Source organism: Papaver somniferum, unplaced genomic scaffold, assembly GCF_003573695.1.
Source record: "Papaver somniferum cultivar HN1 unplaced genomic scaffold, ASM357369v1 unplaced-scaffold_137, whole genome shotgun sequence".
NCBI lineage: Eukaryota > Viridiplantae > Streptophyta > Magnoliopsida > Ranunculales > Papaveraceae > Papaver > Papaver somniferum.
Genome location: NW_020622934.1, coordinates 12,994,437 through 13,022,228, shown reverse-complemented (window position 1 = coordinate 13,022,228; position 27,792 = coordinate 12,994,437). Strand labels below are relative to the sequence as shown.

At 35.7% G+C, this 27,792-nt stretch overlaps 3 protein-coding genes and 1 long non-coding RNA gene across 8 annotated transcripts; 1 reads left to right on the top strand and 3 right to left on the bottom strand.

The window, feature by feature from the left end:
- Positions 1-692: 692 nt before the first annotated feature.
- On the top strand, positions 693-2,565 carry LOC113334907 (U6 snRNA-associated Sm-like protein LSm6). Its single transcript, XM_026581133.1, has 3 exons — positions 693-957; positions 2,017-2,130; positions 2,239-2,565. Exons 1-3 carry the CDS (start codon positions 813-815, stop codon positions 2,283-2,285), a joined length of 306 nt encoding a protein of 101 aa, XP_026436918.1. The 5' UTR covers positions 693-812; the 3' UTR covers positions 2,286-2,565.
- Positions 2,566-4,846: 2,281 nt separating this feature from the next.
- On the bottom strand, positions 4,847-8,165 carry LOC113334977. 4 transcript variants are annotated; one of them, XR_003353075.1, is made up of 5 exons: positions 8,072-8,165; positions 7,807-7,861; positions 7,466-7,690; positions 7,274-7,339; positions 4,847-5,589 (listed from the first exon to the last, which is right to left on the bottom strand). It is a non-coding gene; the product is annotated as an uncharacterized LOC113334977 (long non-coding RNA). The 4 variants fall into 4 exon arrangements; XR_003353074.1 differs by having other exon boundaries at positions 7,466-7,564; XR_003353073.1 differs by having other exon boundaries at positions 7,807-8,159.
- A 4,000-nt stretch (positions 8,166-12,165) lies between these two features.
- LOC113334917 (CBS domain-containing protein CBSX3, mitochondrial-like) lies at positions 12,166-14,710 on the bottom strand. Its single transcript, XM_026581140.1, has 6 exons — positions 14,498-14,710; positions 13,631-13,895; positions 13,403-13,484; positions 13,073-13,146; positions 12,729-12,789; positions 12,166-12,614 (listed from the first exon to the last, which is right to left on the bottom strand). Exons 2-6 carry the CDS (start codon positions 13,883-13,885, stop codon positions 12,472-12,474), a joined length of 615 nt encoding a protein of 204 aa, XP_026436925.1. The 5' UTR covers positions 13,886-13,895; positions 14,498-14,710; the 3' UTR covers positions 12,166-12,471.
- Positions 14,711-18,569: 3,859 nt separating this feature from the next.
- Positions 18,570-27,725, bottom strand: LOC113334341 (paladin-like). Of its 2 annotated transcripts, XM_026580623.1 has the most exons (19): positions 27,168-27,297; positions 26,006-26,059; positions 25,620-25,823; positions 25,165-25,235; positions 24,957-25,056; positions 24,769-24,867; positions 24,544-24,670; positions 24,115-24,248; positions 23,963-24,022; positions 23,615-23,850; positions 23,051-23,480; positions 22,125-22,448; positions 21,351-21,971; positions 20,895-21,068; positions 20,379-20,612; positions 20,002-20,285; positions 19,567-19,842; positions 19,327-19,449; positions 18,570-19,055 (listed from the first exon to the last, which is right to left on the bottom strand). In XM_026580623.1, the coding sequence occupies exons 4-19, from the start codon at positions 25,206-25,208 to the stop codon at positions 18,920-18,922; spliced, it is 3,402 nt and encodes a 1,133-aa protein (XP_026436408.1). In that variant the 5' UTR covers positions 25,209-25,235; positions 25,620-25,823; positions 26,006-26,059; positions 27,168-27,297; the 3' UTR covers positions 18,570-18,919. The 2 variants fall into 2 exon arrangements, with proteins under 2 accessions (XP_026436408.1, XP_026436407.1); XM_026580622.1 differs by lacking the exon at positions 26,006-26,059 and having other exon boundaries at positions 27,168-27,725.
- Between the last annotated feature and the right edge of the window lie 67 nt (positions 27,726-27,792).

Here is a 27,792-nt window from a genome sequence, read left to right as displayed (position 1 = left end):
AACATCATCAACAATCGGTTTATGTTAATGCTTATATCAACCAATTCTACTTTGGTTTCAAAAAAAATTTAATGAAAATTTTTAGAGATTCATAGTTAAATCGTTGATGAAACCCTCTTAAAAGGAACGAATAAAAAGGATATAACTCAAGCACTCGAATTTGTTTATCCCCAAAATATTTTTCAAAAACCAAAAAATAGAGTATTGAATTGTTGTTTGTGATTAGGTTTTAGTTTTTGATTTTGATGAATTGGATTTTAGTTTTTTGATTGAATATTTTTAGTAGAAATGATTTATTTTTAATAGAAATGATTGAGTGTTTGTTTTAGATAGTTGGAATTATTAAGAATGTATAAGCGTAATTTAATATTTTAATACACTTCAAACATCCTTTATCCTTCTTTATTTGGTGGATGAAGAAATCTATAGTAATGAAATAAATAGCCTAGGTCCCAAACTAGCCACCAAAAAAAATAACCAATATGTTCACTGGTAATGAAATGAGACGTCATTCGACTCATTCATTCACATTGCGTCGTGCGTCTTTGCTAGTAATGATAATGATGATGATGACAAGGGCTTTGTGTCCGTTGATTATGTTGGGCTTTGTGTTTGAGGTCTCGAACCCAGGGCCCGTTTTCGGAAGCAATATAGATTTTATCTGTAGACAAATTTTCGGGAATTATTCTTTCTAGACCGTCGCTCTAGTAGATTTTTAAGTTTTAAGAAGAGGAAGCAAGTGCAAAAGTGAAAACCCCGATTCGCACTGCTTACTACTTCTGCTACTACTATCAACATCAACAGAAGTCAGCATGAGCGGAGGAGGAAGTATTGGCGGCGGTGGAGACAAGTTTTCAGGTGGGGGATCAAGCTCCACAAAAACACCATCTGATTTTCTCAAATCTATTCGAGGTCGTCCTGTTGTCGTTAAGCTCAACTCTGGTGTCGATTACAGAGGTGCGTATATCTTCACTGTTTTATTCCTGATATCCAGCTAGTACTCCTTTGGGCGATCCTTAGATTTTTATTTATTTATTTATTGATATTATTTTTCAAATTAGGGTTTAATGTTTTGCTTGTACTGTTCTAAAAAAACATCACGGTTGATTACGAAATACAGTGAATACTAGTGTTTTTAGGTTTTTGGGAGAAAAGTTAGGCAAGGTTACTGAAGAACAAGAACAAATTTTAATCATCTAAGACTTATCTTGACCTACCTAGCATATGTATAGCGTTACACGATACATACATTGGTGTTGTGTGCAATTAATACATACACCTACAGTATCATGACCTTTGCTGCTCATCACGGCAACACAAACTATATCTAGTATAAAAGCTAGAGGTCTTATGGTGCAGAAGGTAGAAGTTTGTGTAAGCTAAAGGGAACCTTATTGTAAGACACTGAGTTTTTCAGTCTTTTTATTTTTGGGAATTTGGAGTTGCCCAGGCTAGGCAGGGTAAGGAGCAGAACAGCGTAAGGTAGGTAGAAAAATAGTGCATTATCTCACGAATTTTAGGTGTTCTAGGTCTTGTTAAAATATATTCATTGCCTAATTTTGTGTTTGAAATGGCTTCCACACATTGCTTGGGAAGTGAGTACATTCTTAAAGTTGGAAATATGTGTGTCTTCATGTAGTTCTGCCACTGAGTGTTTTTTTGTCTTAACTTGTTGCAGTGGAATCAGTATGGCTATTTCCTATTTTATATAACTAGGATAGTTGTCTCGTATCTCCTTTAGCCTTCATACGACTTTTTCGCAGTTTGACATTCATACGTTCCATATCTTAATGGGTCCTCATTGGTCAAACCTTCAGTCTTAATATGCAAACACACATACGAGTTCCTTTCACAAGAAAATCCTTCCTCTCTTCAACTTTATGCCTTCTTTCGGTGATATGCTATTTCGAAACATTTTAAGATTGATGCATTCTACTGGCATTTCCATAAGGTGCGTTATATATCTAAAATTCCCACGTGTCTTAAAGTCAGTGGCTCTTTTCTTGATTTTTGCAGGCATTCTTGCTTGTTTAGATGGGTATATGAATATAGCAATGGAGCAAACAGAGGAATATGTCAATGGTCAGTTGAAAAACAAATATGGCGATGCTTTTATTCGAGGAAACAATGGTAAGATACCTTTTTTTTTTCTTTTTCTGTAACACTTGAGATTTGTATGCACTGAGATGATATGCTACTAATACCTTGACTTTCTTTCTTTGTTCTTTCCCCTTTCAGTTCTATACATCAGTACCTCAAAGAGAACTCTAGGAGATGGAGCATAATCTTTAGGAGGAAATGCTTGTATTCAGCAAGTTGCTGATGGGATCTTCAGTCATGGTGCCTTTGTTTGCAAACAGAATTGATGCTGACTCCTTAAAAAAATTAGTTGCTTTGTTTATTGAAGGAGGTTATGTTTGAATTTTATGTACCAAGAAATACTAAAACAGGATGTAGCAGAACATGTATTTATTTTTGAACCAAACTTTGAATCAAAGTAATGATTTGTCCTTGAAGATCACATTCTACTTGCATGATCTAAGAAGGCCATATATTTTCTTCGTATTATGTTTTCTTTATATATTTTTGAAGTGACTGCTTTATTTTTATTATTTTTTATAAAGCCCAAAAGCCAGAAATAAGGAGCTGTGAACTTAAGGCTCCAAGTCTGCTGCAGGCTTGCAGCAGGTTGAAGTATGGTGTGAAGTGAAGCTTCACATGTTCTCTCATTCAGTAAATCATATATAAGTAATGTTTTTGTTCTTTAGGTTCTTAGATTCAGTAAATCATATATAAGTAATGTTTTTGTTCTTTTGGTTCTTAGACCTGACTTCTATGGGATGAGCTTTTCCTTGTTCAGACATCTGATTCCATGCGTATATGTCACACACTACATCGTGACTTTATGTATTATAGACCTGACACCACTTCAATAAAGCCAGAACAGCTGACAGAAGAGGTCTGGGCTGGAGTTGTATTTCTTTTGATGATCATTCGTCATTGTAGAGGTTTGAGAGATGCTAGCAGAAATTTGTGGGTCTTTTATCTTTTCATCTGAGGGGAATAATCGCCTTGAAACATTTTGTTGGTGTTATGTTTCATTATTTATCAAGGTTGCGGACGAGAAATGCCAGGCTGCTAACGGGGTGCCAGATTTTGTGGGGGTGTACCAAGCCAAGGCAAAACTTGTTTTATCTTATATGAATACTAGCCCTTAACCCGTGTCGTAATGGTACGGACCTCGATATTAGTTCATTTTTAATATCGTATAAATTTCGTCCCTAAGACTTATCAACTCCTTCTAGTCTGATGTATATTAAATATGGTTTTATCATAGAAATCCTAGGGATTTCCCTTATGTTGTTTTCCCTTGTTTTTTAATATTTAAACGCCGGATGCTCAAACTGAAGAAATACAATCTTTGTGATAAACCAAATCTTAACTCCATAACACTGTTTAATTTAGGTTCACTGATTATAATGAGCTAATGCTTTATCTGCGCTTCCATGATGTGGTATAGCTTTGTGTTTCAGGTGAAACCTCAATTCTTCTACCACCTTAAATATACATTTGGGCATTAATGGTTTATAATGGAAAGCATTCAAGTTATCGTCCATCTTTATATTTCAGTTTCAAAATTCGAATAGTCATTTCATAATCTTCAATTATAACAATAGAGGTGGGAGTTGCATAAACTAGGTGGAGTTAGGCAATCAGAAGAGATAGCGTTATTAAATGTCTACACCTAAAATCCAAAAAGGAAAATGAAAACAGATGGCAAATAGTAGAAACCCTTACACTGAAAATATTTTTCTTCCCCACATCCACCATTGCAATTCATTTTCTACAATGATACTCAATGCCCACCAGTTCAATAATCCCTCACTGATATTCTTATTCAAAGAATAAGTGGGGAACGTAACACATTGGTGGCGGTAAAACTTCAAGTGGTAATACTTATATCCTAGGTTCAATATTCCCAGCGCATGATTCATAATTTGTTTTGAGAGGAAACACTGAACAACAAAATTTCGACGGAAATAGTGATCCAGTTCCATTTTTCGGTTTTTTAGGTTCATATTTAGTTCTTCTTCGACCACCAATGTGACAACCACCAATTTAGATGTATTTCTCATCATTGGATATATTGTATAATTGGTAAGGACCACTAAAATTCCCCGTGTGAGTTTTTTTGGTCACAGCCTCATATTAGCTTGTTATTGCTTTGTTGAGTCTGAAAACGTACAAAGTGTTGCCAATCACCAGGATTTCATCATAGATTGCCTCTGCTTTATCATTGCTAGGTGAGGTAAGTAAGGTCATAAGCTAAGCCAATCTTCAAGGCATCAGGATGGTGAAGTGCAAGGCAGAAGCATTTCTCCTCCAATGTCCAGTAAAAATTTATATAGTTTGTTAACTCTGATTCAATTGGGATCTCTCACCGTATATCCTGAATTTATTTGAGTAATGTTATCATAATGCACCTTTTCCTCGCGAGTTCTTAGTAATATCATCATTGTAATTTACTTAAACAGAGCTTGTAAGTAACTTAATCGAGTAGCTTCTTGTTAAGAAAACATGGAAGGTATGCAAGTAAGACACTTCCTTCCATAGGGCATTGAGCCAATAGCTACAGGAGCATATATAGTTACTGCAATTCTTCGAAACACAAGAAATGATTTCTTTTTAGCCATCAGGAACACAGACATTTCTTTAAATTGGATTCACCATTTCCGTTGGAATATGTACCCAGTGTGCTCTCCAAACTGTACGTATCCATTTTTTTTCTTTAAACTCACGTCATACTGTCACCCATTTTGAAACTTTTTGGCATATTTTCAAAATCTCAAACTAAAACCCAACCCAAGTGGGGAAACAGTCATTAACATTTAACCTCGGATACTACATCTTGATAATGTAAAAACGCTCGGTGATCAACATACGATCCCTAAAAACACGAACTGTTAAGAAAAGTCTAAATAACGTAATAATAAAAGCAACAGAATCCCACTGTAAATTTAGATGGGCATCAAACTTCAGTAAAATTACCCTAAATTTCAGAATATTGCGATCCCTCATATGCCCCCTTATTAATCCAGCTCCACCATAGTTTCCGTGCCTCGTTAAAATAGTGGTCCTTTCAGTTATAGCTGTTCCAGATAGTATCCTACCATTGCAATTTCCTTCTCGGTTTCAGCTTCCTTTATATGTTCCTTTACATTCTCAGTCATAGTGTCATGAGCATCTAGTAAGAGCTCTTCGTATTGTTCCCAAACTTGCAGATGGTTCTGGTTTTCCTGCTCTTCATCATCATCCGAGTCTATCTGAAGGCTTTGTTTATGTGTTCCAGATTTCAAGATGCAAGTAACCAACAAATTACGTTATCATAGAAAAAAAATCGATGCTTCAAAATAAATAAAAGGTTACATTCAACCCTCGATTTGCCGTAAAAAATGAGTTTCAAGGTTCACTCTGGACGACAAATCGAGCTTGATGTCACATTGTTACACACTTGCTCACACTTACACTTTTTATAGACCACATTTGATATCTATACCTCCAAGCAATGCCTAGAATCCACTGATTTTGCTGGCAAATGAAAAGATCAGTATTTCTCAGTAACGGTAAAGGAACAAAAAGAACATTTTTATTCATACTCAGTATTTTCAGTATCTTCAAAGTAAGACAAATGGATTTCTGAAGAAGAAATTTTGCTAAAGTATTGATCTTTAGATTCCTTATTTATTCTCACTTCTAATTGCTGAGAAAGTACTTATTCTCCTACTCAACTGCCCCTCTTGAGGAGCCAAAAAATAGCTTGTTGCTCAGCAACACAACCCTACTAAATTTGAGTTGTATCCAAAGATACATACTTAGCTGGGTCGTAAATATAGAAAGAAATACAACAGAAGCAGCAACCTATAAGATTTACATTCACTTCCTTTGGACAGCTGAAACTTATATTCAATCCCATTAGACCGGACAGATTAAATTTATATTCACTCACTCAGCAGGTTATTGCAACATCAAATACAGGACCCCACCTTTTTTGAGTATCAATTTCCATCTTTGCGCAGAAAGGGCCATAGAGTTCATTAGCTTCAAGTGGCTCTCGAATATTTGTGCAAGTGGACTTTTAAGGACAGTTTATCTTTCAAAAGAGTAGTGTTTTTACTTGCTTTTCAATGTTGACCTTTGATATCAAAATGTGTGTGAGTAAATCAAGAGAGAAGCGACATACCAAGCTATCCTTAAATCAGTATATGTATATTTTCCTTGTCAACTTTTCTGATAGCCTTGAGTATGTAATGAGATCATATAAAAAACCTTTTACACTCATCTTTCTCATCAACTTCGCAGCTTACTCAACATTCTTGCACAATTGAGACAGCCAAGAACTATATCGCATATAACATCGGGTTTGATTAAGCAAGTAACAAAAAAAAAAGTAAATTCATACCCAAATATGGAATAAAAAGATCAGTGCATTCACTATATTAGGCATCCTGGTTTTTAATGGATCCATAATTTGAAACGCAAAAGGAAAATATTTTATGACTGGCATGAAACAAAGTCACATGTCATGTCATTGATGGGGATTTCACAGTCAAATCTATCATACGTCTAACACATATTAGTTTTAGACACTTTTTTCTACTTTAAACGACTAAAATTATAAATTTATCATTCAGGACTGCTTCACCTAAATCAACACTGATTGGATCAGTTCGAAGCTGAATTTCATCAGAATTATTAAAACCATGTACTGTAAAAATAATATACAGAGGGAACCCTAAAAGATAACAGAGGTTATGTGGTAAATTACCTTCTATGCAACATAAATTGTTTTTTTTTTCCAATGGCTAGCCTATTCGTGAGGAACAGTTAAGAAGGTAGACTGGCGACGGAAAGGAGAAACCAAGGATGAATGTCAAAGTAATTACCACACACGTAGTCACATTTATCTCTCTCCTCTCTATTTCAGCAATTTATAGCCTCACGATTTCTCTCAATATTGTATATGAGCAACCCTTTTATGGAAGATTAAGAACATCATCTTCCAAATCAACAAAAGTGAATGTTAATTAGGTTAACAAACCATTATGAAACCCACACACGTAAAAGCTGGTGCAAAGAAGTAGGGAGGCATATCCAGACATCCTAGTATCGTAACAGTCCATCAAACCATTACAAAAACCACAATAAATAAACCCCAAGAAAAATCTAAAGTTGTTCTTAAAATTATGTCAAAGTAATTCCATAAAACAATTACCTCCAGATTTTAATATACTATCTTTTCCTCCTGGATGTTCTTCCAAGAAATTGGTCTTCCAAGAAACTAGTATTCCAAGAAATTGGTCACATCATAAACATAGCTTAATTAGTAAAAAGTATTGCCATAAATACCAAGGTTTGAGATTCTAATCGAAAAATTATAAGAGCAATTGCTGATAGATAGACTTACTTTGGCATGGATGGTTAGGCAACACTCGGATTTGGAATGAAAAGCGATTTCTGTTAAAGAAAAAGCTTTGAGTTCTTCCGTTATTGCTAAGAGAATTAGCTACGTAAGAAAAGGTAAAGAATCAGATACCACATTCTTTTGTTTGTGTTGGCTAATGGCTTAATGCTATGAGAAACTTTGAGTCTCCAACAACAACCAAGAGTTTCATCGGAAAAGAATTATTCACTTCAAAATCCAAGAAGATAAATTCAACACATACAAAAATCAACAGATTAATCATAAATTTTGTAATGGCATCAACTAAAAAAATTGCATGTTACTAAATTTAAGAATAGATATACCTTAAATTTGAGAAGAAAACAACTTCCAATAAAGAACCCCAATCTTCATTCCGCACTTTCATACAAATAGTCAGTCAAAATATAAACATCAATTAATAATCTCAAACTTGTATTTGAAGGGAAGAAGAACATGGCCTAAAATAAGAGATGTAAAGAAATCCAAACAGATCTGGTTCCTCCTCCAGTGGGATTTCCCATCTTTCAATAAAATCAAATGAATATAGAATAATAATGTCTCATGAACAAAAGCCGATTGAGACAATACCTAGGTTTTTGGTAAGCTGAAGATCAGAGAATACTAAGGGGAAAATGAATGGGAATTGAGATCACAGAACGCTTTTAAGCGAAGAGGGTATTTGGGCAAAACTGATAAGCATTAATTCGGACGAAGGGAGTGGGGATGTGAACTAGCGTGATCAACCACAGCCGTAGATTTGTCTCTTGCAAGAACAAATCTGGACCGCCACACGTGCGAGTTGGAAGGGGTGGTCTGCAGAACCACAACCCTTGATTTATCCTTGTCTGGACAAATCCTGACCACCACTAACATAGGCAAACTTAGCCTAACTTTGTTTTGTATTATAGATAGGGCTTAACCCGTGCCGGTATTTCAAATATATCCATCGTTTTATACATATCATAACTGTTTGCTAAAAATCGATCTAGTTGATCCAAGTATAAATATTTTTGAGGTGTTGGTTAGTCATATAATCTTTTAGGACAAATACAGTTAAATGTTAACCAATTCTTCAAAATCTTATGGGTCTATGCGTAATAGAACACCATTTCATTAACTTCTTCAAAACAAAGTAGTGTCCCTTATTCGAAAAGAAATAAATCATCAAAGGTCGTTCACCAAATTTATAACAAATCTGAAACACAAAATTACTTCAAAATCAATCAGATTAATCTTGCAAAATCTGTTAGCTTCAAGGATTATGTTTCTCCCTTTGGTGATATAAATTATTCTAAATTTACATAGATTTGTGTTTTCCTAAAGTTTAATAATCTGTAATTCTTGATCCATTTCGTTTTTTATCTATTTATCTTCTCTTTTTACCTATTGTCGTGAACTATTTCTCAAGCATGCATAATCATATGAAGTCGAGGAGAAATGGAAAAAACATAGATTATGACAAAAAATGAGATCAGAGATAGATATGATAAACTAATAAATCAATTAGAATTGATTGGCATGTAGCCTTGTAAACTTTTTTTATAGGTTTCATCTTTTTACCTGCCCGACCCGACAAATCTAAAAACCATAACTATTGATTTATTTTCTCTCTAGAAAAATCTGGCCTTTAATATAAAAGAAGCAAATTTAAAAACTAATAAGAGCTCCGGCGCAGCTTGTTGCTCGCTTGCCTGATGTGTAACTATTTTTTATTAAATTGAAAAGATACTCTCGTAATGGATTTTTCCTGAAAAACTAATATCAAATAATTTTTTTTAATAAAGGCAACTAAATAACTTTAGGACACCTTTTTTATTCCACTACCACCACCATTATTAACGTCGTCACTCCACCATTCTTACCAACACCCACCATCATTATCCCCGGCGACGATCCACCAGCCTTGCCCACCATCACAACTACCATTAACGCCTACTGATTTAATATAAAATAAATTTATTATGTATTGTATTAATGGAAATACATTTATTTGATTAGTTAAAAAAATATTTATTACGAAATATCAATAGAACATTTATTATTGAAAGTTAATTAAATTGATCATTTTACAACCGTAGATTTAGCTTTTCCAAGAATGAATCCATAATCGCATGGATGTTATATAAATTACGTATAATCATGTCAGATTATTTACTGAAAATAGCTTCTAGTCAAATTATTCTGGACTTTGAAACAGAAGCCCCGAAAACAGGGGCTTTTTTATACATGTAAGATCATTTTGCAGATACCAATTTATTGTCAAAATATAACGTGTAATCTGAATAATCTTATAAGTTTATGTGTAAGTTTATCTATCAAGATGAAATCAAAATTCTATTTCCACTAATATCTAAACAAATAGAAACGAAAAGTTGGTTCTTGAAAAAAATCACCTTTCTAAACCAAAAAGTTGTGAATATATTGAAATCCCGACGACCTGTGATAGCCAAATTTTAGTCACAAAATACATGCACCCCTAAATTTAACCATGGGGTTATTGTAATCAATAAGGATATATTTGAAAATGTATACTTCAGCTAAATATACAACAAATGATATTCAAGAAAATGATAGAAACCCCAAACATTCATACATGAAACAATGTAAAAAAGAAAATATTTTCTCAAATGTTGCTAGTTCAGAGTAGTTTGACTGGTCACAGATGTACGTTTTGTTTGACGAATATTGAGAGAAAATTGAAAGACGATTGGGCGGAACTATATTCTTGGATTTTTTCCTTTCGGCAATCTATCTCCTTCCCAACTTCATTTCTGATTTTCGTTTGCTCCAAAGTAAGGAATTAGAGTTTTCAAACCCACTCATCATACCAAATGTGAGAGAGAGAATCAATTGTTCAGTTTTATGGGAAGGTGGGTTTGTAATTTTCAGTTGATCAAAATTTTCCATTTTGATTTAGACTTTGAGATAGGAATAAGCGAATATGTAATGAATTTTTCTCAATTAAAGTGTGTATTCATGGGATCGAACGAAACCATGAATTTACCAATTGGGAGGAAAAATCAGAACCGGTCTTTATCTTTCCTCACTTGGCAAAGCTTTATTTTATAATACAGTACAAAGAAATAGGCAGAAAAGTATACATAGCTAGGGTACAACCCTTACTGTAACTACACATCTCGATAATAAGTAAATTGTTTTGTATTGATTTTGACTTGTGCCCGTTTGTTTGTAGTAATTATATAACGTGACATTTTGTGGTTTTTTTTTTTTGTTTTTCTTTGATCTTTCATTAACCGAGTTTATTTTATTTTATTAATAAGACGATCAACTAACTTTTAATTTATAATGTTACCTATTTTTTAGCGTTACAAAATTAACATAGCATATTGTTACTCACCAACCGTCGCCATCATTACAATACCATATATAATACCATTTATTTCTCCACCACAACCGCTGCATACCTCCCATTGGTCGTTTGTCGTACTTCTAATTATTAAATCACAAACATCATGAGTAAAATTATGGTTGAACAAACTTAGATCGTTAATTTATTCAATTAAGTTTTTTATTGTTATATACTCTGTTTTATTGCAATTAATTTTATTTTAACGGTTAAAACCATGATTTATACAACTGGGTGCTAAAGGTATCAAGGGTACCGTTTAGGTGATCCAGCGGTTATGATCATTTTTTTAAATGGTATGGTATCATCCTAAATATATGATATTTGTTTTTGTCAATCGTGATAACCAACTACATCTTTCACGATATAATGTTGCTTGTGTTGTAAATATACAAAACTAATATTGTCCACGACTATTCACCAACATCACCATCATAAAACCACCCATTGGCATTATTTTTTCCACCACCACTGATATTATCGCCTCCACCACCACCACTTCTACCAGCCACTACTTCTTCCACTACTAACCACTAATTTCTATTGATAAAGTAATTATTTTTTAAATTATTTGGTAATGTAAAAATACATATTTATTAGATTAACTAAGAAGATATTTAATGATGAAATTTAATAAATTATTCATTATGAGAGATTAATGAGACACTAATTAATAAAGCACTCATAATGATTAATTTTAATTAGAGCAAAGCACAACCATGGATTTAACTTTCCCCAAAATGCATCTTGGCTGCTCTTTATCTAGGCTAAGTTGTCCAAACTATGCTCTGTATTCTAGATTTTTTTTGTCTTATCTTGGTTTTGGTACATCCCCACTTAATCTGGTACCCCTATTAGCAATGTATGAGAAATGTTATGCTCATATCTTTACGGAGCCGAAAAATGAAGTACAATGGGGAAATATTGGCCGACTGAGTTCTACACCAAGAACTGAGACTATACAGCAGCCAGGGCTTGGAAGTTGGAGAAGAGAGACTTCTCAGCTACCTGCCGGAATGAGCAAGAGCGTTACATGCTTTCGTTGTTTGGATGACTAGCTGAGAGGCTTGGACATGATAGAGCACACTGCTTTGGCCTGCAAGGTGCTCAGCATGACCGCTTGTATTAGCAAGTAGGCGCCATCACGTAAGTTGACACCTCTGTAATTCAGGTTCCAAGGTTGAGAAGTAAAAGCATCAAGAGCTCTGTAGTCCCAAGAGAAGAACGTGTTTACTACTGGTGCGGAGGATAGAAAACAAAGCACATTTCCTTGTTAAAAAAAAAAAACAGCTGTAGAAGTTCAAAAGCATACGCATTAGGCCCGATAGAAATTTTATTAAGCAAACATAAAATGCAATATCTAAATATGATTGATGTTTTGGTGCCAAGTTATTCAGCAAATCCCCATGGTCCAACAAGGCAACAACAGCTCAAAACCACTTTAAAGCGTTGATAAACTCTCAGTTAAAGGGCAAATAGTTGCATAAACAAATTCAAAATAGTTGCACAAACAAACTCAAATATTTACAAACATTTGCTAATAAAGCAAGAGGTACCCACTTCTATTTCTTATTGTCATTGTCGTCATCATCTTTGTGTCTGGCATTACCATCTTCATCATTTAATATCCTCCCTGTATGAAGGCATTCAGGCGGTCCAGCTCCTCGCGGTGCTCGCTTACAACTGCTCGAACAACATCTCCGATAGATACCATCCCTATCATATCCTTGTCACTGATCACTGGAATGTGCCTGATGCGGTTTTCTGCCAACCCAATCACACACCATATCCAAAAGGGTTAATAATGATTTTTCTCTCAGTACTTATTAGCTTACAAATGGTACAGACTGGAAGAACACAAATGTGTAGAATGAATACCTGTCATTAGTTGCATAGCTCGCAGCACTTTCGTTTCAGGGGTCACAGTTATAAGCTTGTTCTGCAGCCACCAAAATGAATTAGTGTTTGAATCCACATAGATGAGACATTACAGAAAAGCAGACAAAGAAACCATGAGTTGCACATGTCAGGGATGGGGGAAAAATGAGAGTACTTCATCCTGGTATGATCCAGTCAAGTCCTAAAACCTAGCGGATTGCTCAACATGACTAATTCACAAGTCATTTTGAATCAGGTGAGTCCCTAAAAACTGGCGTTTACTAGGGTCAAACAGAGTTGTATTTAGACTTGTATTTAGACCACAGGGGATGTATAGTACATACCTCCTCAGTCATAATGTCTCCGACCTTTGTAGACTTGGATGATCTTCCCTGAACAATTATCTTCCTAAGATAATCTGGAAACCAAACAAAGATCTGAAAAAGGTTAATATGCAAGGACCTTGAAAATCCTGGTATCTATCACCAGCAATCCATTACAACTCGTTCATACTTAACAGTGATACCTAGGCATCCAAAAAACACATCAATTATGTAGTATTCAGATACTATCAGGATTCCCCACATAATCAATGGAGACAGATACACGACAGTAAACAAAAACAAAAATTGGTGGTCAACAGAAGTAACAATTATAGTAACATTATGGATTACCTCTCTCGGTAATAATTCCAGCAAGGGACTTCTGTTCTCCTGGTTTAACGACCACCAAGGCTCCAACATTGTGTTGTGTCATCTAGATGAATGCACCGTATTTGGTCAAAAAACATATATGTTTTCCTAAAAGGATCAGAACATTCTACTTTGTTCTCTCCAGTACATAACAGAATACACTGCAATGCTGACAATCATGGAAAACAAAAACCAACAAGAATGCATTACCGATTTGACAGCATCATAAACGGAGTCATCTATGGTGCACCAAAGCCACGAACCATCAGCACTTTTACCCTTGGCTTTAAGAACATCGAAAATTGTGGTGCTTTCAAAACCATGCTCTTCCAAACGAGGAGCTGTTGACTGGAAGCGCGTCGAGAAAGCAGGTCTTAGAGCAGGATCCACTATACGGATGTGTTGCAAAATCGCAGACTTGAATACGCTGCCGTGGGATCGGATTGCTTGCATTGCTCCTTGCATTTTCAATTACCTACATGAACATCAGCCAAACAAAATGAATTCCCATAATAAACAACTGAATGCTAGTACCGTGGTTTCCGTAAGATTGCGATCCAGTAGATAACAACATATACAGTAAAGACTTACTGAAACTTTGTTGAACTAAAATGAATAATTAACGTAATGAAACTTTGTGATTAGCTCATTCGAATCGTTTTCTTTACGGAATCTTAGAAAATCAATAAATTCATAAGCCAAGTAGCTATGTAGCAAACAGAAAAAAAAAATAATATAGGCTAACAATATGTATACATGATTCAGATCTGCTAATTAATGTTAGTTTCAGATAACAAAATCAAATCAAAGCTTGATGAATCTATAGACAATGCTAATCAATTATTCAGCTAATCAAACCCTATGAATGTTAGCTAGCAGATCGATCTGATCCAAAAACATACAGAAAACAGATACATGGAAGTAACTTTAGTTTCTTGATCATCTCAGCAAAAGTGTGGTTTAGTGAAATAATACTATACTAGCCATTAACCAAAAATTATCACAGACTGAAAAAATAATAGTTAGCAGGATATATAGTAAGCACTAGCAGCAGTAGTTGAATCTATACATATATACCTTAATTAGTTATCGCTTTTGAAATTTCCTGTTTCTGTATTATCTCTTCTTTCTTTTCTATCTCTGAGTGGAACTGGAGTAGAAATAGTAGTAGTAGTACAAGAAGAAGAGAAAGAAAAGTGAAAATGATGCTGTACTATTTTGGATGAATTTCCAAATCTCTATGTTTTCTGAATGATGATCTGATCAGATGGTGGTTTTAGTCGACCCACTGAAACACAAAAGGAAAAAGGACGACCACCTCGTGATTTTAGACAGAGATAGGACACGCGCCCATCATCCAAAGGGCTGCTGACGCCTCCACAACAGACAAATGTTATTTATTCACTTATTTATCTTTCTTATCTCATTACCATAACTAGGAATTACCGATAGGTACCATTATAGTGTTCTTAGTTAATGACAGGTCCACTCATTAAAGCTCACTAATCAGAGGTCCATAATTAAAAGAAAACATGAAAATGGACCAAATTTTTTAAGCCCAGGTCATGTACACGTGCGGGACCAAAGATGTGTATTTCAAAAATTCCTAAAATAACCTTCACCTAACAAATAACATTTTAAGTTTTCTATATTCTCGATCAAAAAAATTCAGATCGGTTTTCTTCTCTCCTTTCTCTTTCTTCTGCTGTTGTTGGTGCTGGTGAATTTAGACGTAGGGTTTCTGAAGGTCGCCCTCTTTTTGCAGGTATGTTATCTAATCTTTTCTATAATGTTTGTTTTTGTTTTCTGTTATGCTTTCAACTAAATCATAAAGATTAGATCGATTTCATGATTTTCTTAACTCGATTATAGTGATGTTCTTTATGTTAGTGATTTCTGTGATTTACATTGTTTATATTTCTATTTGTGAATTGCTTTTTTTGTTTTTGTTTTTATAAATCTTCTTTGTGATTGTTCGATTCTGTTGTTTCTCATAGATTCTTAAAAAAGTGAGAGATCTATGCTTCCGATTTCATTATCTTTCTGTTTTCGCTTCAAAATCAGGCTTGTTTATACTTTCAGATCGTATTATCCAGCAGTACATATACGGAATACTCATAGAGCTCGGTCGTTTTTGTTCTTTTTTTATGAATCTTGTTCATATTTATTCTGTTATTTGGTTAGATTATCATGTTTTTAATGATTTTAGCTATCGATTTTATTATTTTTCTGTTTTCGATTTGTTTGTACTTTCAGATCGTATTATCCATCAGTACATATATGGAATACTCATAGAAACTGCTCTTAGATTCTGGTTCTTTCATAGTTCTCTCATTTTTTTAGTTTGATCCATCAGTACGTATGTGAAATACCGTATTATGTGCTTCGATTCTGTTGTTTCTCATAGATTCTTAATTATTCTTGTCATGAAGTTGATTTGTAGTTCATGAAACTGCAGTACATATATGACATACTCATAGAAACTTCTCTTAGATTTTGTTTCTTTCATAGATCTCTCACTTTTTTAGTTTGATCCATCAGTACATATGTGAAATACCGCATTATGTGCTTCGATTTTGTTGTTTCTCATAGATCCTTAATTATTCTTTTTTTTATCAACTCTATATACAACTAAATGGTTAATCATTTCTTTATTTTTCCTTTGCAGGAAGAGTCGACCAAAGATGAGAAAAATGTTATTGAAAAATCGCCACAATAATAGGGATTTTCCGGTGTAGAATGATTGCTCTCACAGGTTTGGTTCAGTTAATATGTTAACTTAACTTTCTTATTTATCATCTGGACAGTTGTTAATGCTGACTAAGTTGAACACATCAGATGAAACAATGGTTTTGATAAAACTTAGGAAATGAGCATAAATTGGAGACATGGCGTAAAACTCAGGAATTGATTTAGATGTCTTTGAAAAGAATTCTTCTTTAGTGGAACATTAATTGATTTTTTCCATGACCATTGTCTTCTATATTGATATTAGCTGATTCAGGAGTTTGGGTTTTGCTATTTTATTATCCTATCGAGTATATATTTCCATGACAATAATAGAGCCTTGCAAGCAGATTAAATTTATTAATATGTGCGCATATCTGAGTTGCATAACAAATGTGACATAGAGAACTTCGTTGTTGGAACAGATGTGTACTTTTCTCAGTAACACTCAAGGTTGGGGTTCCTTCATTGATCCACCGAATTGCAATCCCTGTGCTTGCTTAGAACCATTTTTATTTTAGATGTTAAATTAATGTCTCATGCGTTTCAGATTCTCTCTTCTTAGATTTGATTAAGCTACTGTTGATAAAAAATTTCTCATTATGTGGTAACAATCGATAGGTAAAATCATTGATAACCTCCCATGGTAATTTGAATTTAATTACACCCCTTTTAAATTCTTTATGGCTATGATTGAGGAAAACTACTAATGTTAGCTTCGGGGTAAAGCGCAGCTTATGCTGTAAATGTCTTCTCATTGTTGATACTAATGTTTTTTTTTCTTTTTCTTAATGTATTAACTGTTTGTGTATTAGATGCTTTGGATTAATGGCAGGGGCATCAAGAATGCCAATTATGTGCTTCCAGTTTAGTTTTTTGGTTGTCGATTAACTGTAAGAAACTAGCAAAAACAAAAAACATAGTTGCACGACTTATTTCAGCAGAAGTAATATAGTTTTTCAGTTATATTATGATTGGATTTCTATGAGATTGCTGCTTTTGTTGACCAGACTTCGATGTATTTCTGCAGGATTTATTGGTGGAGACCGCGAAAGAGCAGGATGGCTCAGTCAGTAATATCACCGTGCAGCCCACAGTTTTCAGGTTCATTAAATTCTGGATTTATTGGTGGAGACCATTTGTCGTGCATTATGAGTTTTATTTGCATTGGTTTGTATGGTTCCTCAAATTAGACTCTGTGTGTTTGGGCATAAGTTATGGCCCCTATGATGAACGTTTTAATTTTTGTGTGTCTGCAGGCATTGACACTAGCAGTACGTAAAGCGAGTCAATCTATATGCAGTTAAGAAGAAAACGATAATAGAAGATCCTTGCTTTGCCCCCAGAAGCATGGCAATACAGTCGAAGAAAAATTATAATCATCACAATGTATGTGATGTAACACGTTTTCTAATTTATTTATCATTGATTCTTACAGATTTGTACTCTACCTGGAAGCAGTGCAGCAAATATGTACTCGAATTTGTAAGCATTTAGATATATAATCGGATTTGTAAGCAGTACGACAGATATGTACTCAGATTTCTAAGCAGTGCGACAGATATGTACCCAAATTTGTAAGCAGTGTAGCAAATATGTACTCGAATTTTTAAGCAGTGTACCAGATATGTACTCAAATTTGTAAGCAGTGTAGACACACACGTTTGGTAGTAATGGGCATTATGAACATTTCCATGTTTTAATTAATTTTGGACCTCCGAATAAAAAAAGATCCGGTTGGACCCTAGTATAAATAACTATATGGGCCTAGGACCAAACAAGAAATTTTCCTTACGCTAAAGAGGTTTCATTAATTAATTACTTTTAAGTTTATAAATATCTTCTTCGGAATATAATTACGCGTGGCATCTTATCCGTTTTGATTGGTCCTGGTAGGACCAAACCCCACCTATTCCTCCTCGGAATACGAGGTTATTGCACGTGCCTTCACATTCTTTGTCACCTGCATATCAAGTACATCAACGTAGTCCCTCCTCCCTCCCATTATGAGGAGGGAATTCAAAATGATTTTTTTCCAGCACTTCACTGAGCTTTGTAGTCCATTCGAAAATCATAAGACGTTATCACAAAGTCATCCAAAAGGGAATCCATTGGTCCAGGGTTGTAGGAGTGGTACAAGATTGTTTGTGTTCTACACACAAACCTGCTATCACAATCTTTGGAAGCCGTTTGTCTCAATTACCAATTTAAAGTTTGGCAGCCAGAAGCCCAAGTGTTCTTATTTTTCCAGAAACAAAATCAGTTTTCAGAAATAAGAATAAAACAGTTTTTTTTCCTTCACAAACAAAATAATTTATTATTTCTAAAAGTCATTCACAGATTCGCTTATGACTCTTAGATTTTAATTAACTAGGAAAGCTACTACCGAAACACCCTCCAAAACTACACAAAATACAAACAGGCAGCTGCATATTGTTCATACTGATTTCCATGTATGAATGTTTCTTTCTTTTATGAGAGAGATATTAACTGAAAAGAGCTTACATTTTGGAGAGAAGAAACAATGATGAAATGGATGAGATCACTATACAATGTACCATATACAGAAAATGGTGCTAGTTGGATGTTACATTTACCTAAGAATACTAACAACCTCTAACAATTAAACAAACCAGGAGGAGAAAACAAATTAATTCTAACAGGCAATCCCTATGTATCTAATCCTAAAAATCAATAATAATCTCCTCGTGAACATACATTCTCACCCAGTAGAAACTTTGTACGATGTTGGAAGAAACCCCTCCTTCCTGCTTATTTGTCAATCCTCAGGTTATGGCAAAGATGGCCAAGTTCAGGCCTCGCCTCCATCCATCTCTGAAACCCAACCACCTCTTCTGTAGATGTGGAGTATAGGTATGACCGAAATGTGATGAGAAAGAAGTACCGCCTGCAGTCAAAATGTCCACCCTTTAATTACAAACTAGACATACATGTTATATTAATGGTTACGCTCAGGCAATCAACTGGTTAACCACTTCGCCAAACGGCCTTAAGTTGAGAGCTGAACTAGCCAGCAATTTCACACAAGGGAAAGTTGGTTGACTAGTCATATTGATATGAACAAAAAGCCGTATCGTGAAATTTGGGGACTTTCACATCACTAGTTAAAAAAACAACTAGTGTTGTATATATAAGTCGGTTTGGAAAGCAAAACTAACCTCAACGCTTTAATACCCATATCCATGAGGTATGACCTATTCTCATCATCACAATTGGTGCACTTTTCGAGTCGCTTTTTATAGTACTGAATATCATCTCTCAAATGTCCAGCACCCGAACACCTATCGATGGAAGGAACATAAAAATCATACCAGCCATACTAAAATACAAATTATATCAGCCATGTTAAAAATAGTAAGTGCTGAAACTTGTTTCTACAAGAGTCGAGATATACACACCTTTCAATAACCATATCAACCTCTGATTTGCTCTTGGGACCATTTATGAGAACTCTAGTAAGGCTTAGTATGTCTCGATAATCATCCAGTTTGCGAACTCCATCAAGTAATGCCTGAGACAAGGGTGGCAAGCTGTCTTTGGGTGTTGGATAAAAACAGGGTGGACCCACCAATGATTCCGACCTGCCCGCGCTAAGCTTAAGACATGTAATGGCCATGGCATAAGCAACACCTCCAAATCCCGTATGTGACACAAAAAGATAGCTACCTGCAGATCTGTAGAAAGAAAGTGATGAGTTATGTATTATTACTTTGTAATAAATGAAAAGAATGAAGTCTGAACCATAATGATCTAAATTCACATGGTAATCCACCAAAATTCTAAAGAAGGATGGAAGCTAGCTACAACAAGGAAGAACATTATCTGCCACGTACTCATCTTTACAGTACTGAACAGCATCAATATCAGAAGCTAAAGGTTCTCTTTCTCTGGTTAATGGTATTCTCCTGTACACAAGATTGTACCCCTCATCCTTCAGACCAGCATAGACTTCTGCAGGTGTCTTCACGTCATCTACTAATATATTCTCCCAGAACCCTATGACACTGGAATGGTTCAGTGCTGGATTATACTCTTCACGGTGCAAAAGCATTCGACCACCAGAAATGGTGATCTCTGCTAAAATATCTTCTTTCAGCCGTGCCTCCATATGCTCCACCTACATAAACATAAGAAGACACGAAATGACATATAGTTGCACATGTTGATACTTTTTACACAGACAACTAACTATATGTGCACAATGCCTCACCACTTGGCCGGTAATTCCAACATGTTTCAGTGTATCAACAGGTTGATTAATTGCCCTGAGGACAAATGGAGTGCCATTGATGTAAACAACTGCTTCTTCTCTTACATCAGTTAACACTACTTTTTGATGGTTATTTTCCGCAGCAGTAGCAGTCTTACCATCTAAATATGATAACATTTCTTTAGCACCAGCAATTGTTGGTGTCGCCATGCTATAGACAGAATAGCCGTCCACCTAAAAAGAAGAGTGGTTTTATATACATACAAAAAGCATCAGATTTATAAATCATTATGTCTCAAAAAATTACTGTTACCCAAATACCCAATAGGTGATGAGTATAAATTAATACATTTATTGTGTGGTTTAGGCAACTAATTGCCACAAACATTGGAATCCAAGTAAGCTATTAGTAGCTATGTGTATTATCCTACCCTAGATTTTCAACAATTCCATTTTTGTTTGTGCTCTCTAGTTACTATGTGAGTGAATATTTTGATTTTATGATGACATGCATACCTTGTGAACATGTGGTGCACCATGGATTTGTATCTGGCTGGAAGTTCTTTGACCAGGAAAAAAGTACATCTTAAGTATGGTACCTTTCCCTAAAACAGAACCATTACGAGCCTGGACGATGGCTTCCATCACTGCGTCGCCACCCTGAGACTCATGTGGTGCTCTTAACTCCTCCTGAACAACAAAATCAAATCATCAGACAATCTTAAATAAAAACCAATGTCAAAGTACATAAATAGTCAGGCCATTCTAACACCACAACCCAAGCAAGGAAAACACAGTTATTAGCAACGGGCTCGGATTAAATTACAGCTTGGGGTTGCCTGGAGGATCAAGTGCACATTTCAGGGTGTAGCTTAGTGGGAGGACTAAGTACATGTGTGGGGAGCTAATGAAAGATTCCACAGGTACGAAATAAATTGAAATGATAGAAGAGTCGGAAAGAGAAGGAGTTACAGGAACGGTGAAAAATCTCCCTGGCCGCAACCTTATGCTCCATTTCATAGCTTGAACCTCTGGTCTTTGATGCAACCACGTCTTAAATGTCATCATAGTCTCTCCTTGTCCACAGTAACCATCAAAAGCCTCACTTCCAAGGTACGCAGAAAATGCAATTAGTCGGAAGTAGCGTTCCAAGTATTCAGCACCACGATTCAGTGCAACCCTCCTAACCCTTGGTTCTACATGCTGTTGATTGAAGACCTTCTTATATTGTAAAACAGCTCGACGTATGTTCTGTAGAGCTGAGCATCTGTCAATCACAGCATCCAAAGCTTCACGGCACTCCAATCCATTATCGAATAGTGTTGTTATCTTCCTTAGCAGCAAGATATCATTTATGCCAAAAGCAGATTTCGGACTTTTCGGCTCTTTTACAGTTCCCACTGGTTTCTTTGTTCTAGATGTAGATACAGAACCGTTATTGCTTCCAGACTCTTCCCCACTCGAGGAACCACTGTCCACTTCTTCATAGGTCGTTTCTTCAAGTTGTTGCACTCTAATAGGTCTTCCATGATCTATTCGAAGCTTAAGAAGACAAGCAATCACAGTACCCGTGGTTGTCCTTCCTCTACCCATCTGTGAACAAATATAACAACTACACTTTTTACATGGTGGTTTCGTTGTAAAGTTCTCTAGTTATGCCTAATTAATTACAACAATATATTCATAGTGAGTGCGACCGAATCAATATCAATGCAGTGCATACAGCATAAAAAATAATTTAAATACCTGGCAATTGAAAACAAAAGCAGTATCCTTCGAGGCAGAGGCAATATTTGTCACCAATGTGTCAAAATCTGAGCTTTTAGGAGCTTTACCATCAGTGATTGGCACACGTGCATACCTAATTGGGAGACCCTCACTCTCCAAGCATTTGTAAACTTCAAGAGGGGTCTGAATTGCTTCGATATTAACGTGTTCCCAAGCATCAAATATTTGGCCATCATCCGTTTCATGAATGACCATTATAGCACCTCCATAGCGTTCTGCCTCCCGCAGAATGTCCTCTTTCAATCGAGCTTCCATCCTCTCCACTCTTTCACGATCTATTCCCTGAGATACCATTATATTTATATATACTTTCTATATTCAACAGCACTTGAAAGAACATAATCAGTTATATTTTTAAAACACCATTGGAAGTTAGAACTCGATAATAGATGTCCCCACCGAAAGAGGATGTATATAGTGGCATAGACCTTTTCTTACCAAACATAATGAAAAAGGGTAGCGCATAAGCAAAGAAGCTAAGAAACAAAGCAATATATTTTTAACTAACTGCAAAAGTAGTACTCGGTTTTCTCCTAAATTTTATGTATTCACTAACAAATTTATACCATGGACTGAAAAGAAAAAATCTGGACAGTTTTGTGACATACTTTCCTCGTGTTGTTTTTGGATTCGTTAAGCAGTGATATCACATTATACTAGAGGATGGCATGTCAAAAAATTATTGTGAACCAGAGAGGCTTTCGGAAGAAATTCTATCTTTGTAGTTAACCTAGAGGTAAGAGGATGGGAGGGGATCCTAATCCATGTTTTGAGGAATCTGGTCTAGTTACAAACTACGTATCGTATACTCAATTACCGGGAAAGGCAGTTATGTTCTGGAATACTTAGAAATCAGAAAGTTAGAGACATGTACAGATGTATACCGTGTATTCAAGCATATTCTTATAGGGTCTTTCCACCTCACGAAGAACAAACGGCTTCCCATTGATATAGATAACAGGCTCTTCTCTCATATTATGCCAAAAGACTGGGCGGCCATCTTTTGAACTACCAATTCTCTGCACAACAGCTCGAATACCATCAACAGTTGGGTTCGCAACACCATAAACAGGAAATCCCGGAACTTCCCTAAAATTAGGTGCACCCTCCACTCTCTCTGGTAAACTTGTATTGTGACAACCAGGACAGTGATCACTTTTCAGAACCGTTTGGCTTCCAAGAACTTCACCACTCCTCCTTGCAGCAACTATACCCATTTCATGAGGGCGGCCATCTGCAGATTCAGCGATTTTCATCATAGAAGGTTTCATGCTTGCATAACCAAGTGCACCCATTGGGTCTCTCCTCAGCAATCTGTAACCACATCAGCAAAGATCTTAGTTATCATATAGATATTTAATTGTAATGCTTTCCAGCAGTGAACATACATAAGGCATTTGGAAGAGAAAAAGTAATAAAATGTTGATAACAGATATCTGCGTATTTACCTGCGAAGTATGCTATAAAGTTCTGGCCTAGCTCTCATCCAGTCAGAGAAACTACTTTGACCAGCTGAACTAGGATGAAGGGCTGCTCTCTCTGTATGAATATATACAGCAAAACAGATGAGGAAGTAATAACGCTCCAAGTACTCCATAAAGAAAGAAAGTGATGCCTCCCTCTTCATTTCATCGGGTTGTCGTATAATACTATTGCGGTAAGTTGCAATTGCTTCTCTTAAGTTCTGTTGCATAATTGACGCCATTCACGATTTAAGAAAATATTTTAATTTCAAAAAAAAAAAAAAATCGTTGCTTAAGCAAACAAAAAGGTGAAAATTACAGTAAGAGATATACCTGCATGGAGGCACACTTGTCAATGACTTTATCCACTTGCCTTTTACCTTCCACTCCACCCTGCAAGCATTTAATTGGTAAATTATAAAACTGAACATCGGGCAAACAAAAATCGATGTAGAAAAATGGTAATAAAGGCAGGATTTGGTTACCTCTAAAACTCGAATCAGGCTTCTTATGACAGCATATTCACCTCTACGAATCGCATCCTCGGAATTTGGCAAGTTATCGGCGACGTCAGACCCAATGTCGAAAACTCTCCCTATTGAGTTTGTTCTTGGAATACCTACATGGTCACGGCCATTTATAAGACATAAAAACGCAGAAGCAAACAACTCAGTAGTCATTGTCTACGAGGTGCCATTCAAGAAACAAAACAGGCTGAGTATTGTAGATAACTCTTTGGAATTGGTTTTTAAAATTACTAACAAAAAGGTGGCACATATAGGTTAGGACAATGGTGTGAAGTACAGACTCAGATTGTTTAAAATTCTAGTGAGATAACATAAGCCATGCATGAGAATATAAGATAACAAGATATAACACTGTGTATAACAAAACATGAGAAAACAATGAATTACCAGAGGATCCAATCCGGTTAAGGTAAACCAAAGTAGCAATTACCATCCCGGTTGTAGTTCGCCCCCGCCCCATTTGGCAGTTGAAAACTAATTCAGTCTTTAAATCTGCTTGTGATATTCGATGTACCTAAAAAATTGGGCCAACGGATATGTTCCATCAACTCTATATGTCCGTATAAGTCTAAGGCAGAGTTACAAACACTTCCAAATGATGTGAAGACTAACCAAAATGTCAAAATCCTGCTCCTTTGGTGACTTTTCATCTGTAATTGGAACTCGTTCGTAATCAACCAAGTACCCTTCTGCTTGAAGTTCTTCATAGACCTAAAGTATCACACAAGAAACATAATTCAAGAGGCTAACACTTAATCATGGATCTACAAGGATCTTCAAGTAATAGTATATATATATACCTCGAGAGGCGTCTTCACAGAATCATGTATAACTGGTTCCCATTGGTCCACCATCTGACCATCTGGCAGTTCATCAGTTACAAGGATCTTATTTCCATATCTGCTTAATCAAAATGAAGAGATGCTATATTAAAGGGCAAGATTAAAACCAGTGACAGAAATCGGATCCAGATAACAAAAATTAGTAAAACACAACTAAATGAAGTACCGTGCAGCTTCTTGCAGGATGTCGTCTTTCAAGCGAGCTTCCATTTGTTCAACCCTATCCCTATTAATTCCCTAATTGACATAATAGTCATTTTCAAGTTAACCACAACAATCCAAAGATAAAGGGGGGATAAATGACGCTGAAAGAAATAGCTAAGTGTATTCTAGTGATAGATTTGATAATAAAAGTACAGGATTAGCTCTTGAAAGGAAGAATAACAAACTAACCACCATAGCATAAACAAAATGATCACAGGAAATAACTGAAGTGACTATTATTGAACAACACCATTCAAACCTCGTAGTATATACAGATATTAAGCTAATAATTTTCTGCTTCCAAGACCTAATCTAACACAAGGCTACAGGGGACAATGGAGATCTCTAAAAGAGCAGATATGCTTGCCAGTTGAAATATGTAAAGAATCTTCATTTAAGTCAGTATTACAAACATACCGTATACTCAAGATTGGAGAAGGGTTTTTCAGCATCACGTAAAACAAATGGACGGCCATTGATGTAAACTACGGGCTCCTCGCGAAGGTTATGCCAGAGCACTTGTGTTTGCTTCCCTTTCTTTTGTGCTCCAATATGGTCAAGTACATGTCTGATACCGTCGACAGTTGGTATTGCGACACCATGGACACGTAATGCTTCTGCCTAATAAAAGACAGAAAAGAAGACATGCACAGATGGAAGAATTTAGTAAAACAGAGGCTTGTCAAACACGTGGAGAAGATCTAGAGAAGTAAAAAAAAATTGAATAAGAGAAATTCCATCATCGATACATTCACAGGTATAATCAAAAAATAAAGTGACAGATATACAGAGATGGTGTCTACCGCAGTAGCTTGAACGCACGTTCCATTGAAACTTAGTATATTTGACAGTTATACCTATTAACAGATATCAGTATCAGGTCATCGTAAAAGAAACGCTAACTTGTGCAGATAATGATACATCTTTACTAACACACTCCTGTAAATTCTAAGTCAATCACAATAGTTGTTTATAGATTCATGCAACATTTAGCAAAATCTTGGAACAAATTATTAACCCGTTCATGGTGGTGACAATAAATTGGATCTATCAAATTCTTTGGTACAGGAATGTCAGATTTAGCAAAAAACAAGTGGAAATAGATTAGACATGAAATCATCAAAAACAAAAGTAACATTTTTGGACAGTGGGCGAACCACCAATCAAAAAAGTTCAAAATTAAACGAAGCGAGGTGAGCTTGACGCCAGTTGTCAAACATGGTTCCAGAGGTTTCCTTATCAGAAAAGGAGACACGCAAATCTGTTCTGTGTGACGTAATTCTGCAGAGAGTTTGGATTGGCCAAATTTAGCCAGCTTTCTCCACTAAACCGTCAATCATTATGCATCGTCGTACAGGAAACCTTGTTTTTCCCCTTTTTCCTATCATTAAAAAGTTTCACAATTGTCTTGATTTGGAATGAGTTAATGATTTCTATATAATAACGAATGCTTAAGCTCGTAGGTGAATGCCAATATCGAATAACTAGTGCATGTCTCAACAAAAGACTTATAGGTCAACATGAAGTTTGAGATTACATCACCACTTATATTGATTACAGACTAGTGAATATAACACATTATGGATAAAACAACAGAGATGCAGATGACATCTTCCAAGCAATCTATCAGTTGCATTTGAATTGTCGGCTCACCACATGCAAAAGAACAGACACATAAACATCATAGTCAGTCACAATATCCCCTCATCTCCAAGCACACCACTCTTAAAGTGTTCTCCTCCATCTGAATTCGAACAGGATATCAAATTGTCCAAAAGAACCAAACAGCACGTTGTAACAAGAGTATACCCAGTTCTCAAAAAGCAGTTAGCAATCCTTTAGTAGTATTCAGCAATTAAACAATTTTTCAGTAATTAGGCAAAATGTATATAAATAATTGCAATTCAACAGCAGGACACTAACACAATACAGCGAACAAAAATAATTGGGCAATAATAATAATACCTGGCGGTAATTGGGAGCACCATCGACGTGAGGAGATAATCGTTTGTTTTGACATCCAGGGAAATGGTCACTCTTGAGTATGGAATTGGTACCTAATACAGATCCTCCTCTTTGTTTCATGACTTGTTCCATCTCCTTTGGCATCGACATCTCTTCTCCTTATTCTTCTTCACTTGTGCACACTACTGTCACTGTTCCTCACTCGTCCGATTCAAAAAAGAATACCGAAATTCAGAAACCGAGCTGGTTCCTGTTGTTATTACGTATATCCGCTTCTCCTTTGGAGTTGGGGGAGAAACAAAAGAAGAAAAAAAAGATGAATTCGATAAATAAGGAATGGAAGGATGAGATCAGAAGAAGAAGAAGATGAACCCTGAATTTCTAATCCACAGAGAGATGAGAAAGAAGAAGATGTTGGCGAAACAGAAAGTATTTCTGTTGAAGACAAGGAAACGAAATAATGGAATGAATGGGATTAGACTTTTATAGAGACGGGCAGAGAGAGACGGGAGAGAAAAAAGAGAAGATAAATGGGAAACGAAATGTGAAAGAAACAGGGAGGGACGGAGAGGTTGTTGATTTCTACAAGAGAAGTCTAATCTAATCTATTGGCTTTGCCTTTGTG

What these genes read in the sequence shown, in the direction of transcription:
- LOC113334907 (XM_026581133.1), top strand. Translation starts at nt 813, where the DNA reads ATGAGCGGAGGAGGAAGTATTGGCGGCGGTGGAGACAAGTTTTCAGGT. An exon ending in CTCTGGTGTCGATTACAGAG is followed by an intron (nt 958 to 2,016) that starts GTGCGTATATCT and finishes TGATTTTTGCAG; the next exon opens with GCATTCTTGCTTGTTTAGAT. An exon ending in TTTTATTCGAGGAAACAATG is followed by an intron (nt 2,131 to 2,238) that starts GTAAGATACCTT and finishes TTCCCCTTTCAG; the next exon opens with TTCTATACATCAGTACCTCA.
- LOC113334917 (XM_026581140.1), bottom strand. Translation starts at nt 13,885, where the DNA reads ATGCAAGGAGCAATGCAAGCAATCCGATCCCACGGCAGCGTATTCAAG. An exon ending in GAGACATTATGACTGAGGAG is followed by an intron (nt 12,790 to 13,072) that starts GTATGTACTATA and finishes TGGTGGCTGCAG; the next exon opens with AACAAGCTTATAACTGTGAC. An exon ending in AGCTATGCAACTAATGACAG is followed by an intron (nt 12,615 to 12,728) that starts GTATTCATTCTA and finishes TTGGGTTGGCAG; the next exon opens with AAAACCGCATCAGGCACATT.
- LOC113334341 (XM_026580622.1), bottom strand. Translation starts at nt 27,317, where the DNA reads ATGTCGATGCCAAAGGAGATGGAACAAGTCATGAAACAAAGAGGAGGA. An exon ending in GTGCTCCCAATTACCGCCAG is followed by an intron (nt 25,824 to 27,167) that starts GTATTATTATTA and finishes GTCTTTTATTAG; the next exon opens with GCAGAAGCATTACGTGTCCA. An exon ending in TAACCGGATTGGATCCTCTG is followed by an intron (nt 24,249 to 24,543) that starts GTAATTCATTGT and finishes GTGACCATGTAG; the next exon opens with GTATTCCAAGAACAAACTCA.